Here is a 15,268-nt window from a genome sequence, read left to right as displayed (position 1 = left end):
CTTCAAATAGCCACCATTTGCCTTGATGACAGCTTTGCACACTCTTGGCATTCTATCATTCTATTTGTTTAACACTTTTTTGGTTACTACATGATTCCATATGTGTTATTTCATAGTTTTGATGTCTTCACTATTATTCTACAATGTAAAAAATTGTAAAAAAAATTTTTACTATAAAAACCCTTGAATGAGTAGGTGTCCAAACTTTTGACTGGTAGTGTATATGAACTCAGTCGGCGTCTCAACTTACTGTTGAGAGTTAGAATAGTAGAATACACAAGGTGCAATTTAAAAAAAATGTGGTTGTCCATCACCAGTTATTCTCTTATGTCAGTCAGTCACTTAATTAGCCCATGTCAGCTAATTTGTTTAGATTGGTAAATTAGTCTAGCGGCAAGCTATCTAAACCTGTAGTAAGCGTGGTCAAACTACCGACCAGGGTGGGGCCCATTGCAAACATTTGCCTCCACCCTATAGCAAAATGTGTAAAACTGCAGGAAATGAGTTCTAGAATTGCAAAAACCGTCTCTCCGCCCCATGGCAAAATGTGTAGAATTGCAGGAAATTCTCTTTAAAACTTAAAATTGTTTCTCTTCACTGTCACGAGGGGGGCATTGATGTGGGTACGTAGACCCACAAGCCACTACGTACCCTCATGATGACTTCTATTTTTTGTGTGTGGCCCCCACCCCCCCCATCAAAGTTGCCCATCCCTGGTCTACACGACTATGGCGTCTCCATCTCTACACGACTATGGCGTCTCCATCTCTACACGACTATGGCGTCTCCATCTCTACACGACTATGGCGTCTCCATCTCTACACGACTATGGCGTCTCCATCTCTACACGACTATGGCGTCTCCATCTCTACACGACTATGGCGTCTCCATCTCTACACGACTATGGCGTCTCCATCTCTACACGACTATGGCGTCTCCATCTCTACACGACTATGGCGTCTCCATCTCTACATGACTATGGCGTTATCGATTCAGATTGAGTGCACTTCAATTGCTATGGTCTCCATGACAATACTCCTTTCGCAAATCTGACAGCAGGTCAGAACAGATGTGTACTGGGTGATAAGGTTTTTTTTTATTAAGGAAGTTGGCTTTTAGATTGCCTTAACTGTGATCCGACTGAACCTCCGACCTCTCCTGGACAGACCACAGGATGGATCCAGTGAACCTCGCAGGCATCTGAAAACGTCCCCGGGTCCGTCCTCTTTGAACTAGCCCTCCTAACGGTCTCCCATGTGTCGCTGATTCCTTTTTAGACAGGATTTTTTTATACCACATCCAGACCATTTTTATTTATGTTTCAACAACATCCGGTTCTTAACGTTTTTATTTGGGTGCTTTTACGACAAGTTTAAACCAATACACTGCAGAGCGAGGAGATGCGATGTGTCTAAAGTCTTGAGAGCAGCTGAGAACATACCACCTTTTAAAACTCCAAAAGGATCCTCTAGGATCTTCCCTTCTTTACAGAATAATCAAAACAGCTATTTTCCCAGTGAACTCGTTCATCAAGTCATAGTTAGTGGAGTACCTACCCAGTTCATCTGCATGTTCTGGAACTCCAGGCCAAAGTAATCGCTCTCCATTAGGTTGCTCCTCCGGAACACGTCGGAGAGAAGAGTCTGTCCGTCAGCTCTGGACTACAGGAGACAGAGAGGGGGGGAGAGCACGTCACCACTTTGTGAGAATAAATATTTTATGACATGAAAAATGCAGACTATCCCTGTCTAGATTTACAGTACCTTGTCTGAACCCAAATACTGGTCAATTGTTCACAAGTCAGTGATAAAAAATAAAAAAAATAAAGAATTTCTAGTGTTCTCTAATAACTAACCTGCACTCAACATACCACACAAATTATTAAAGGTAATTCAGTCCGAATAGGACAAAGGCAGTCATTCAGGTTACATAACGTCATTCACATTTGAGTCAATCTGTTATAAGGCTTGAACACAGTTGAGGTGAGTGTCTGTGGAATCTGTCAATGACCCACTGTCTGTCTGATAGCAGTACCAGCGGCCTGTCTGTCTGTCTGATAGCAGTACCAGTGGCCAGAATGTCTGTACCAGTGGCCGCTGGCCATGGGAAGTCGTTTGCTTGAGTTGTGTGTCAACAAATAACAGACTGGTGATTCTTTCTCTTCTATGTATGACAACCTAACTAACAGGCCCTTCCCTGGACCTGAACTGAGTACTGTAAATTCACATGGGAGGGTAATGGAAATAAACTCTCCCCGTCCTTCAGCTTACCTTCGCAACGCTGTTGGGTTTGTTTTCACTAAGTGCAGCACTAATTACTATGTACCAGGAATAGGCTTGGGCGGTAGACCGTGTATACTGTGGTATTTTGAGCAGGAATGGTATGAAAATCTGGATACTGCCCAACCCTAACCAGGAACATACTGCAGTTGGGGTTTGGAATCCTAGCCCCGTGACCTCCATAGAAAATGATAGTGTGAGACATCTGGTTGTAATGTAAAATTGTATTTTTAAAAACCTTATAAAAAAATTTAAAAAAAGTCTGGTTTGCGTTGGCTACACGACCATTACATCGCTCTGTTTCTACAAAGACTAGGGAGATAATGGAAGTAGCCTTTTTTTTTAAAGACATGCTCCAGTGATTTTTGAACTTTTCCTGTTGAAAAGCAATATCCCAAGTATAAATACAGTAAAGTAAAACAAACGAAAGCCCTTGTCCAGCTCGTTCCACGGGGGGCCGAGCGTCTGCAGGTTTTCACTCCTCCCTTGTAATTGATTGAGGAATTAAGGTCAGTGATTAATAAGGAACTCCCCTCACCTGGTTGTCTAGGTCTTAAGGTCACTGATTAGTAAAGGAACTCCCCTCACCTGGTTGTCTAGGTCTTAAGGTCACTGATTAGTAAAGGAACTCCCCTCACCTGGTTGTCTAGGTCGTCATTGAAAGGAGAAACCAGCAGACACTAGGCCAGGGTTCTTCAATTCCGGTCCTGGAGAGCCGAAACACTGTTTTTTTTATTTCTACTTGGTAGTTAATTGCACTCACCTGGTGTCCCAGGTCTGAATTAGCCCCTGATTAGAAGGAGAGGATAAAAAACAGAGGTGTTTCGGCCCTCCAGGACCGGAGTTGAAGAACCCTGCACTAAAGGGTCAAAAAATATGTTTTGAGCAAAATAGTTTTTTTTTTTAAAAAGACAACTTCAAGGAGTTGGTCTGATGAGTATTAATGATGGCATCAGCCCCCCCCCCCCCAGAACCATTCTTATAACATTTGTTTAAAATGACATCCAGATATATAAAGCCAGTGCTACACTACCTACATCCAGAATTTGAATATGAAAAATGGGACAATTGACTTCATAACCGTCGACGGGGAGTTGATTTAACGTTAACCCTAATCAAAAAACAACAAGTCTTCGTTACCCACTTTGATCAGAGGAGGAGAAGGAAGAGGCTTCCAGAACTCCAGCGTGTGTTCATCATAAACCTTGCAAAGGAACGTTGAAGAGAAAGCGGGAAGGCTTTGGGTGTAAATAAAATCCTCTCCTCTCCTGCCTGGGAGACACAGCGCCATCTCCCACAATCACAAGTTTGGACGTAGTCAGAGGCAGTGTCCCCAAACGGCACGCTAATTCCCTATTTAGTGCACCACTTTTGACCAGGGCCCATAGGGAAACACATTCCTTATAGACAAGCAGAGAGCCATGTGAAAGACATTCCTTATAGACAAGCAGAGAGCCATGTGAAAGACATTCCTTATAGACAAGACAGAGAGCCATGTGAAAGACATTCCTTATAGACAAGCAGAGAGCCATGTGAAAGACATTCCTTATAGACAAGACAGAGAGCCATGTGAAAGACATTCCTTATAGACAAGCAGAGAGCCATGTGAAAGACATTCCTTATAGACAAGACAGAGAGCCATGTGAAAGACATTCCTTATAGACAAGCAGAGAGCCATGTGAAAGACATTCCTTATAGACAAGCAGAGAGCCATGTGAAAGACATTCCTTATAGACAAGACAGAGAGCCATGTGAAAGACATTCCTTATAGACAAGCAGAGAGCCATGTGAAAGACATTCCTTATAGACAAGCAGAGAGCCATGTGAAAGACATTCCTTATAGACAAGACAGAGAGCCATGTGAAAGACATTCCTTATAGACAAGCAGAGAGCCATGTGAAACACATTCCTTATAGACAAGACAGAGAGCCATGTGAAAGACATTCCTTATAGACAAGACAGAGAGGCATGTGAAAGACATTCCTTATAGACAAGCAGAGAGCCATGTGAAACACATTCCTTATAGACAAGCAGAGAGCCATGTGAAGGACATTCCTTATAGACAAGACAGAGAGCCATGTGAAAGACATTCCTTATAGACAAGCAGAGAGCCATGTGAAACACATTCCTTATAGACAAGCAGAGAGCCATGTGAAAGACATTCCTTATAGACAAGCAGAGAGCCATGTGAAAGACATTCCTTATAGACAAGCAGAGAGCCATGTGAAAAGACATTCCTTATAGACAAGCAGAGAGCCATGTGAAACACATTCCTTATAGACAAGCAGAGAGCCATGTGAAAGACATTCCTTATAGACAAGCAGAGAGCCATGTGAAAGACATTCCTTATAGACAAGCAGAGAGCCATGTGAAAGACATTCCTTATAGACAAGACAGAGAGCCATGTGAAAGACATTCCTTATAGACAAGACAGAGAGCCATGTGAAAGACATTCCTTATAGAAAAGCAGAGAGCCATGTGAAAGACATTCCTTATAGACAAGACATAGAGCCATGTGAAACACATTCCTTATAGACAAGACAGAGAGCCATGTGAAAGACATTCCTTATAGACAAGACAGAGAGCCATGTGAAAGACATTCCTTATAGACAAGCAGAGAGCCATGTGAAAGACATTCCTTATAGACAAGCAGAGAGCCATGTGAAACACATTCCTTATAGACAAGCAGAGAGCCATGTGAAAGACATTCCTTATAGACAAGACAGAGAGCCATGTGAAAGACATTCCTTATAGACAAGACAGAGAGCCATGTGAAAGACATTCCTTATAGAAAAGCAGAGAGCCATGTGAAAGACATTCCTTATAGACAGGCAGAGAGCCATGTGAAAGACATTCCTTATAGAAAAGCAGAGAGCCATGTGAAAGACATTCCTTATAGACAGGCAGAGAGCCATGTGAAAGAGCCTGAAGTCGTTTTAGAATCCAGCATGAGGGAGAAGCAAGGAGAATAAGACTTCACAGGAGAATTTACACTCAAACCCATTTCCTAAACGGAGAATGAGTTAGCATTGAGCAACCACAATTAGTGCGCCTCTCCTCTGGGCAGAGTTATGTTTTGCTTCTACAAAACTGTGTCCATGATAACATTCAATCATCAATAAATTGTATTCATTCTTGCACCATGTGATAAATCATCATTTCTAAAGATGTATTTTTCTCCTCTATGCTGCCTGATCTATTATCCTGCGTGGATAAATGACAGACAGTTGTTTGTCGGCGCACGTCTGGAGCCGCTGAGCGTGTATAAAACCTGCTGTAGGACTCATTGCGGCCAGCAGGTCAAAAACAAACCACCAAAATGAACGAGTCACTCACAAAAAAATACTAAAGCACAAAGTGAGTCAGTAAAAAGAGTTGTTCAAAATTAACTAAATTGTTTGTGAACTGCACATCACTAAAAACACAAATCGTGTCCCTCAGACTACAGGAAGTCTCCAAACTATCCTTTAAAAAAAGAATCATAAAATAATATTAGTCTGAGGGGGTCTTCTACTACACAATATATATTTATTAAAAGGGTCTAAAATGCCAACATTCCCTGCAGCCAGGTGAAAATGAAATTTAAAAAAAGTAGGGAGGGTGTTACAAATGTCAAATCTCACCTAATCTATTGAGGAAGGAGTCCAATACTATCAACACTGTTTACTGTAGGTGTAAAACAGACTGGAAATAGTACCTACACCACCTGTGAGTGGGAAACACCCTAGCCCTAGCTATGTGACCAGCTGGCCAAAGACTGTTTGTCAGCCGATAACAGTTAGCTAGCTAGCGCTAAAATCAGGATCAGGGGAAGCGATTAGGTGTACCTGCCGGCCTTCCCTGACCCCAAATGTTACTACATGTAATGCTACAGTCTCACACAAATGCTAGGCTAACGCCGCCATCAGAACCCCAAGGGGTGCACCTTTTGTTTTTTTGCTATATCACTACACAGCTGATTCAAAATTAAATCAAAGCTTGATGATTAGTTGATTATATGAAAAATCAGCTGTGCAGTGTTAAGGCAAAAAACAAAAAATCTGCATCCCTTGGGGTCCCGAGGACCGAGTTTTGGAAACCCTGACTTAACTACTCCAAAGCTGGGTGGTTGTTCATTAAAATAGTTTTACAAAGTCATTTATATTTTATACAATTAAAATTTAACTACTAATAAATCTTAAGGAGATTTTATCAACTTCCTCATTTAGGGACTCCTTTGGGTTCTGCCTGCACTCTCATCCTGTGAGACTTGGTGTGGTTTTGTAAACAAAACTCCCTGTTGCGTACTTTCGTAGCTAAAGTAGCTAGCTTGCTTGTTATCGGTAAATCATCATAACATTTGATAAGTCATGTCGGACTTTGGAGGTAGAAGACCATTTTTATTTCAGAGCCATATTTAATTCGAGGCAGAATTTAGGAGCACGGCGGGAGGCTGAATCGGAGGAGCAGGTAGACGAGCTACCAGGAGCAGTGGCGAGAGCTGAGGTCTGAGGGGGAGTGGTGGGGCAACTGTGGGACATGGCAATCCACGGCAAACGACAACGTGTGTTCGTGCTGCAGAGTGGGACATGTTTACATTTTACGTCATTTATCCAGAGCGACTTACAGTTAGTGAATGCATACATTATATATATTTATTTATTTTCATACTGGCCCCCCGTGGGAATCGAACCCACAACCCTGGCGTTGCAAACGCCATGCTCTACCAACATCCCTGCCGGCCATTCACTCCCCTACCCTGGGCCAATTGTGTGCCTGGGCCATGGGTCTCCCGGTCGCGGCCGGTTACAACAGAGCCTGGATTCGAACCAGGATCTCTAGTGGCACAGCTAGCACTGCGATGCAGTGCCTTAGACCACTGCGCCACTCGGGAGACATGTGACTGCCATTGATTGGAGGGGGGGGGGGGGGGGGGGGAGATGGACTAGGACGAGGGAACAGAAGAGTCATGCCTTCATGTGCTGTTTGTGCCGTTAATCACAAATATCCCTCGCCGACAGGATTCAAGGAGACAGGATTTAAAATGGGCCGGTTGTAATTTACACTACGATGATTCAGCTTCACAGCCAGACATGGCCTAACCAACTGACATGGCCTACTGTAATAAAAATGCCATTAGAACCAGTACCATCTGTTTTGTTGCCATCTACTACAAGTGATTCATTACAGTATGCCACATGCTAGTGTAGTGTATGAGATACTGATCCATTGATCTGACTGCTGTAACGTGAATACTGAAGGTCAATATAACAGATCAATGGATCAGTAACATGTGAATACTGGAGGGAAATTGGTAAAAGCCAATAAAACATAGCATAGACCTACAGTCGTGGTCAAATGTTTTGAGAATGACACAAATATTAATTTTCACGAAGTCTGCTGCCTCAGTTTTTATGATGGCAATTTGCATATACTCCAGAATGTTATGAAGCGTGATCAGATGAATTGCAATGAATTGCAAAGTCCCTCTTTGCCATGAAAATGAACTTAATCCCCCCCAAAAAACATTTCCACTGCATTTCAGCCCTGCCACACAAAAGGACCAGCTGACATCATGTCAGTGATTCTCTCGTTAACACAGGTGAGAGTGTTGACGAGGACAAGGTTGGAGATCACCCTGTCATGCTGATTGAGTCAGAATAACAGACTGGAAGCTTTAAAAGGAGGGTGGTGCTTGAAATCATTGTTCTTCCTCTGTTAACCATGGTTACCTGCAAGGAAACACGTGCCGTCATCATTGCTTTGCACAAAAAGGGCTTCACAGGAAAGGATATTGCCTTTCTAAATCAACCATTTATCGGATCATCAAGAACTTCAAGGAGAGCGGTTCAATTGTTGTGAAGAAGGCTTCAGGACGCCCAAGAAAGTCCAGCAAGCGCCAGGACTGTCTCCTAAAGTTGATTCAGTTGCGGGATCGGGGCACCACCAGTGCAGAGCTTGCTCAGGAATGGCAGCAGGCAGGTGTGAGTGCATCTGCACGCACAGTGAGGCGAAGACTTTTGGAGGATGGCCTGGTGTCAAGAAGGGCAGCGAGGAAGCCACTTCTCTCCAGGAAAAACATCAGGGACAGACTGATATTCTGCAAAAGGTACAGGGATTGGACTGCTGAGGACTGGGGTAAAGTCATTTTCTCTGATGAATCCCCTTTCCGATTGTTTGGGGCATCCGGAAAAAAGCTTGTCCGGAGAAGACAAGGTGAGCGCTACCATCAGTCCTGTGTCATGCCAACAGTAAAGCATCCTGAGACCATTCATGTGTGGGGTTGCTTCTCAGCCAAGGGAGTGGGCTCACTCACAATTTTGCCTAAGAACACAGCCATGAATAAAGAATGGTACCAACACATCCTCCGAGAGCAACTTCTCCCAACCATCCAAGAACAGTTTGGTGACGAATAATGCCTTTTCCAGAATGATGGAGCACCTTGCCATGAGACAAAAGTGATAACTAAGTTGCTCGGGGAACAAAACAGACATTTTGGGTCCATGGCCAGGAAACTCCCCAGACCTTAATCCCATTGAGAACTTGTGGTCGATCCTCAAGAGGCGGGTGGACAAACAAAAACCCCACAAATTCTGACAAACTCCAAGCATTGATTATGCAAGAATAGGCTGCCATCAGTCAGGATGTGGCCCAGAAGTTAATTGACAGCATGCCAGAGCGGATTGCAGAGGTCTTGAAAACGAAGGGTCAACACTGCAAATATTGACTCTTTGCATAAACTGAATGTCATTGTCAATGAAAGCCTTTGACACTTATGGAACGCTTGCAATTATACTTCAGTATACCATAGTAACATCTGACAAAAATATCTAAAAAAAAGAATACTGAAGCAGCAAACTTTGTGAAGACCAATACTTGTGTCATTCTCAAAACTTTTGACCACGACTGTACAGTGTGTAATGACATGACCATCCATGAACCGGCAAAGACAATCATTTATTTTTCACTGTTCACCGCCTGTAATGTCCCATAGACAGTATAGACAACAACTCACATCAATAACTGTTGAAATATACAATAGACAGTGTAAAGCAGGTATGCTACAGTAGTAGCCTACAGTTAATAGGGGCGGCAGGTAGCTTAGTGGTTAAGAGCGTTGTACCAGTAACCGAAAGGTCGCTGGTTCTAATCCCCGAGCCGACTAGGTGAAAAATCTGTCTATGTGCCCTTGAGCAAGGCACTTAACCCTAATTGCTCCTGTAAGTCGCTCTGGATAAGAGCGTCTGCTAAATTACCTATTTATTTATTTATTTATTAATAGACTTCTAAAATGCTACAGATCCAGTGTGATAATGACCAGAGGGTAACAACTGATGCTACATTAGTGTAGTAGGACCATGACCATGGGGGGGGGGGCTATGTTGGCAGCCAGACGTGTGTGCTGCAGTGACCTCCTTGCTGGGGGGGGGGCTATGTTGGCAGCCAGATGTGTGTGCTGCAGTGACCTCCTTGCTGGGGGGGGCTATGTTGGCAGCCAGATGTGTGTGCTGCAGTGACCTCCTTGCTGGGGGGGGGCTATGTTGGCAGCCAGATGTGTGTGCTGCAGTGACCTCCTTGCTGGGGGGGGCTATGTTGGCAGCCAGATGTGTGTGCTGCAGTGACCTCCTTGCTGGGGGGGGGCTATGTTGGCAGCCAGACGTGTGTGCTGCAGTGACCTCCTTGCTGGGGGGGGGCTATGTTGGCAGCCAGACGTGTGTGCTGCAGTGACCTCCTTGCTGGGGGGGGGGCTATGTTGGCAGCCAGACGTGTGTGCTGCAGTGACCTCCTTGCTGGGGGGGGGGGCTATGTTGGCAGCCAGACGTGTGTGCTGCAGTGACCTCCTTGCTGGGGGGGGGCTATGTTGGCAGCCAGACGTGTGTGCTGCAGTGACCTCCTTGCTGGGGGGGCTATGTTGGCAGCCAGACGTGTGTGCTGCAGTGACCTCCTTGCTGGGGGGGGGCTATGTTGGCAGCCAGACGTGTGTGCTGCAGTGACCTCCCTGCTGGGGGGGGGCTATGTTGGCAGCCAGACGTGTGTGCTGCAGTGACCTCCTTGCTGGGGGGGGGCTATGTTGGCAGCCAGACGTGTGTGCTGCAGTGACCTCCTTGCTGGGGGGGGCTATGTTGGCAGCCAGACGTGTGTGCTGCAGTGACCTCCTTGCTGGGGGGGGGGGGCTATGTTGGCAGCCAGACGACGGCCTCTTCAACAGGATCTGGGCTCCCAGTATTCGTCCATGCAGGACGCTCTCCATCAGGTTATTCCTGAATCTTTGAGCGGTGGGGCTATATTGGCCGCGCAATCCACTGTTTTGCTTGTTTTGGGTAGAACGACGTAGAATCTTAAAAAGAGTGGCTGAAATGTGGAAAGAGGAGAAACCAGTGAATACAATCATTACATACAGAAAGAACATATGGGACACTTTTTGGTTTCGTACATTGCATTAATGTAGGGATTAGTGCAGTGGATATAGTCAGGCCCCACACTAGAAAAAGGGTGCCTCTAAGCACACTTGAAAAGGAGCACCCATCCCCCAAAGAATTTACCAGCAACGGTTGAGGCTTGTTTATTGGCAGCCAGACGTGTGTGCTGCAGTGACCTCCTTGCTGGGGGGGGGCTATGTTGGCAGCCAGATGTGTGTGCTGCAGTGACCTCCTTGCTGGGGGGGGCTATGTTGGCAGCCAGATGTGTGTGCTGCAGTGACCTCCTTGCTGGGGGGGGGCTATGTTGGCAGCCAGACGTGTGTGCTGCAGTGACCTCCTTGCTGGGGGGGGGCTATGTTGGCAGCCAGACGTGTGTGCTGCAGTGACCTCCTTGCTGGGGGGGGCTATGTTGGCAGCCAGACGTGTGTGCTGCAGTGACCTCCTTGCTGGGGGGGGGGGCTATGTTGGCAGCCAGACGTGTGTGCTGCAGTGACCTCCTTGCTGGGGGGGGGCTATGTTGGCAGCCAGACGTGTGTGCTGCAGTGACCTCCTTGCTGGGGGGGGCTATGTTGGCAGCCAGACGTGTGTGCTGCAGTGACCTCCTTGCTGGGGGGGGGGCTATGTTGGCAGCCAGACGTGTGTGCTGCAGTGACCTCCTTGCTGGGGGGGCTATGTTGGCAGCCAGACGTGTGTGCTGCAGTGACCTCCTTGCTGGGGGGGGGCTATGTTGGCAGCCAGACGTGTGTGCTGCAGTGACCTCCCTGCTGGGGGGGGGCTATGTTGGCAGCCAGACGTGTGTGCTGCAGTGACCTCCTTGCTGGGGGGGGGCTATGTTGGCAGCCAGACGTGTGTGCTGCAGTGACCTCCTTGCTGGGGGGGGCTATGTTGGCAGCCAGACGTGTGTGCTGCAGTGACCTCCTTGCTGGGGGGGGGGGGCTATGTTGGCAGCCAGACGACGGCCTCTTCAACAGGATCTGGGCTCCCAGTATTCGTCCATGCAGGACGCTCTCCATCAGGTTATTCCTGAATCTTTGAGCGGTGGGGCTATATTGGCCGCGCAATCCAGTTTTGCTTGTTTTGGGTAGAACGACGTAGAATCTTAAAAAGAGTGGCTGAAATGTGGAAAGAGGAGAAACCAGTGAATACAATCATTACATACAGAAAGAACATATGGGACACTTTTTGGTTTCGTACATTGCATTAATGTAGGGATTAGTGCAGTGGATATAGTCAGGCCCCACACTAGAAAAAGGGTGCCTCTAAGCACACTTGAAAAGGAGCACCCATCCCCCAAAGAATTTACCAGCAACGGTTGAGGCTTGTCCTCTATTCTGGTTCTGAATGGGACGTTACTCCAGCAGACATTTACATTTTACGTCATTTAGCAGACGCTCTTATCCAGAGCGACTTACAAATTGGTGCATTCATCTTATAGCCAGTGGGATAACCACTTTACATTTTAGTCATTTAGCAGACGCTCTTATCCAGAGCGACTTACAGTTAGTGAATACATTTTTTATTTATTTTTTATACGGGCTCCCCATGGGAATCGAACCCACAACCCTGGCGTTGCAAACGCCATGCTCTACCAACTGAGCTACATCCCTGCCGGCCATTCCCTCCCCTACCCTGGACAACGCTAGGCCAATTGTGCGCCGCCCATGAGTCTCCCGGTCGCGGCCGGCTGCGACAGAGCCTGGATTCGAACCAGGATCTCTAGTGGCACAGTTAGCACTGCGATGCGGCGCCTTAGACCACTGCGCCACTCAGGAGCTCATTTACATTATATATATATATATATATATACACATTATATATTATTTTTTTGGGGGGTGGGGTAAGGATTACTTTATCCTATCCCAGGTATTCCTTAAAGAGGTGGGGTTTCAAGTGTCTCCGGAAGGTGGTGAGTGACTCCGCTGTCCTGGCGTCGTGAGGGAGCTTGTTCCACCATTGGGGAGTCCATTCACTGTCCACAGCAGGCACGTCTCCTATATCAACCTGACGTCCACAGCAAGCATGTCCCCTATTCCCCTAAGAACAGCCTCAATTCGTCGGGGCATGGACTCTACAAGGTGTCGAAAGCGTTCCACAGGGATGCTGGCCCATGTTTACTCCAATGCGTCCTCCAGTTGTGTCAAGTTGGCTGGATGTCCTTTGGGTGGTGGACCATTCTTGATACACAAGGGAAACTGTTGAGCGTGAAAAACACAGCAGTTTTGCAGTTCTTGACACAAACCTGGCACCTACTACCATACCCCGTTTAAAGGCACTTCAATCTTTTGTCTTGCCCATTCACCCTTTGAATGGCACACATACACAATCCATGTCTCAATTGTCTAAAGACATACAAACCCTTCTTCAACCCGTCTCCTCCCCTTCATCTACACTGATTGAAGTGGATTTAACAGGTGACATCAGTAAGGGATCATAGCTTTCACCTGGTCAGTCTATGACATGGAAAGAGCAGGTGTTCATAATGTTTTGTACACTGTGTTTAAAGTCAATTTATTCGTTTCTCAAGCATGTGGAAATTGTAGTTGGAAAGCACTTGAATCAAATTGAATACAGCGGAAAATAATGACCCCACTCCATTTTGAATAATAAGTAACGCTCAGTTCTGAGCATTCTTAGTCGTTTTGTTGTACTCAGCTATTCTTTGGCTTTGAGAGGAGGGCATTCACACAGATGCAGCGGATGACATGGACAGCCTATCCAGGAGAAAATTGACAAGCCTATCACATTTCATGAGAACAGCTAGCTACTATTCAAATCAAATGTTAGATAATCGTAAACACTTACCCCACTCCATTTTGTTCTGGTGTGCGTGGAATGCCACTGATGGGACCGCTGTATGCCTCAGGAAACGTCTCGTCACTTCCATCCTCTCTTAATAGTTCCCCGGTTTAATTTTTTTTTATATATATATATATTTTTTTTTTTTTAAATCGGTGCAAACTAGCTAATGTTACTGAGGAGTGTTATCTATATTCAGGGAAACTAGCCATACTTTTAAATTAGATTAGTCAATAGACGTTTGTGAAAGATTATAGCCGACCACTTCCATGGTTTCTTATTTCTAGTTTTTACAGCACACCCACAAACCATATTCGATATTAGGACAAGTAATTGTAGTCCGTCGATGTAAGTCTCATCACACTGGGGGAAAAAAGTATTTAGTCAGCCACCAATTGTGCAAGTTCTCCCACTTAAAAAGATGAGAGGCCTGTAATTTTCATCATAGGTACACGTCAACTATGACAGACAAAATGAGAGAAAAAAATCCAGAAAATCACATTGTAGGATTTTTTATGAATTTATTTGCAAATTATGGTGGAAAATAAGTATTTGGTCACCTACAAACAAGCAAGATTTCTGGCTCTCACAGACCTGTAACTTCTTCTTTAAGAGGCTCCTCTGTCCTCCACTCGTTACCTGTATTAATGGCACCTGTTTGAACTTGTTATCAGTATAAAAGACACCTGTCCACAACCTCAAACAGTCACACTCCAAACTCCACTATGGCCAAGACCAAAGAGCTGTCAAAGGACACCAGAAACAAAATTGTAGACCTGCACCAGGCTGGGAAGACTGAATCTGCAATAGGTAAGCAGCTTGGTTTGAAGAAATCAACTGTGGGAGCAATTATTAGGAAATGGAAGACATACAAGACCACTGATAATCTCCCTCGATCTGGGGCTCCACGCAAGATCTCACCCTGTGGGGCCAAAATGATCACAAGAACGGTGAGCAAAAATCCCAGAACCACATGGGGGGACCTAGTGAATGACCTGCAGAGAGCTGGGACCAAAGTAACAAAGCCTACCATCAGTAACACACTACGCCGCCAGGGACTCAAATCCTGCAGTGCCAGACGTGTCCCCCTGCTTAAGCCAGTACATGTCCAGGCCCGTCTGAAGTTTGCTAGAGTGCATTTGGATGATCCAGAAGAGGATTGGGAGAATGTCATATGGTCAGATGAAACCAAAATATAACTTTTTGGTAAAAACTCAACTTGTCATGTTTGGAGGACAAAGAATGCCGAGTTGCATCCAAAGAACACCATACCTACTGTGAAGCATGGGGGTGGAAACATCATGCTTTGGGGCTGTTTTTCTGCAAAGGGACCAGGACGACTGATCCGTGTAAAGGAAAGAATGAATGGGGCCATGTATCGTGAGATTTTGAGTGAAAACCTCCTTCCATCAGCAAGGGCATTGAAGATGAAATGTGGCTGGGTCTTTCAGCATGACAATGATCCCAAACACACCGCCTGGGCAACGAAGGAGTGGCTTCGTAAGAAGCATTTCAAGGTCCTGGAGTGGCCTAGCCAGTCTCCAGATCTCAACCCCATAGAAAATCTTTGGAGGGAGTTGAAAGTCCGTGTTGCCCAGCGACAGCCCCAAAACATCACTGCTCTAGAGGAGATCTGCATGGAGGAATGGGCCAAAATACCAGCAACAGTGTGTGAAAACCTTGTGAAGACTTACAGAAAACGTTTGACCTGTGTCATTGCCAACAAAGGGAATATAACAAAGTATTGAGAAACTTTTGTTATTGACCAAATACTTATTTTCCACCATAATTTGC

The 15,268-nt window shown here is 45.6% G+C and overlaps 1 protein-coding gene across 1 annotated transcript in view; it reads right to left on the bottom strand.

Annotated features, from left to right (window-relative positions):
* LOC311120046 (FERM, ARHGEF and pleckstrin domain-containing protein 2-like) overlaps positions 1-15,268 on the bottom strand; it is an 83,835-nt gene that overhangs the window by 53,172 nt on the left and 15,395 nt on the right. Inside the window, exon 3 of the mRNA XM_084194675.1 lies at positions 1,557-1,661. Coding sequence (XP_084050801.1) covers positions 1,557-1,661 — 105 coding nt within the window. The remainder of the gene's footprint in view (positions 1-1,556; positions 1,662-15,268) is intronic.

The sequence above is a fragment of the Coregonus lavaretus genome (assembly GCF_964263955.1).
Source record: "Coregonus lavaretus genome assembly, contig: HAP1_SCAFFOLD_784, whole genome shotgun sequence".
NCBI lineage: Eukaryota > Metazoa > Chordata > Actinopteri > Salmoniformes > Salmonidae > Coregonus > Coregonus lavaretus.
Note: the sequence above shows the minus strand (reverse complement) of the source record. Positions and strands in the feature narration are given on the sequence as shown.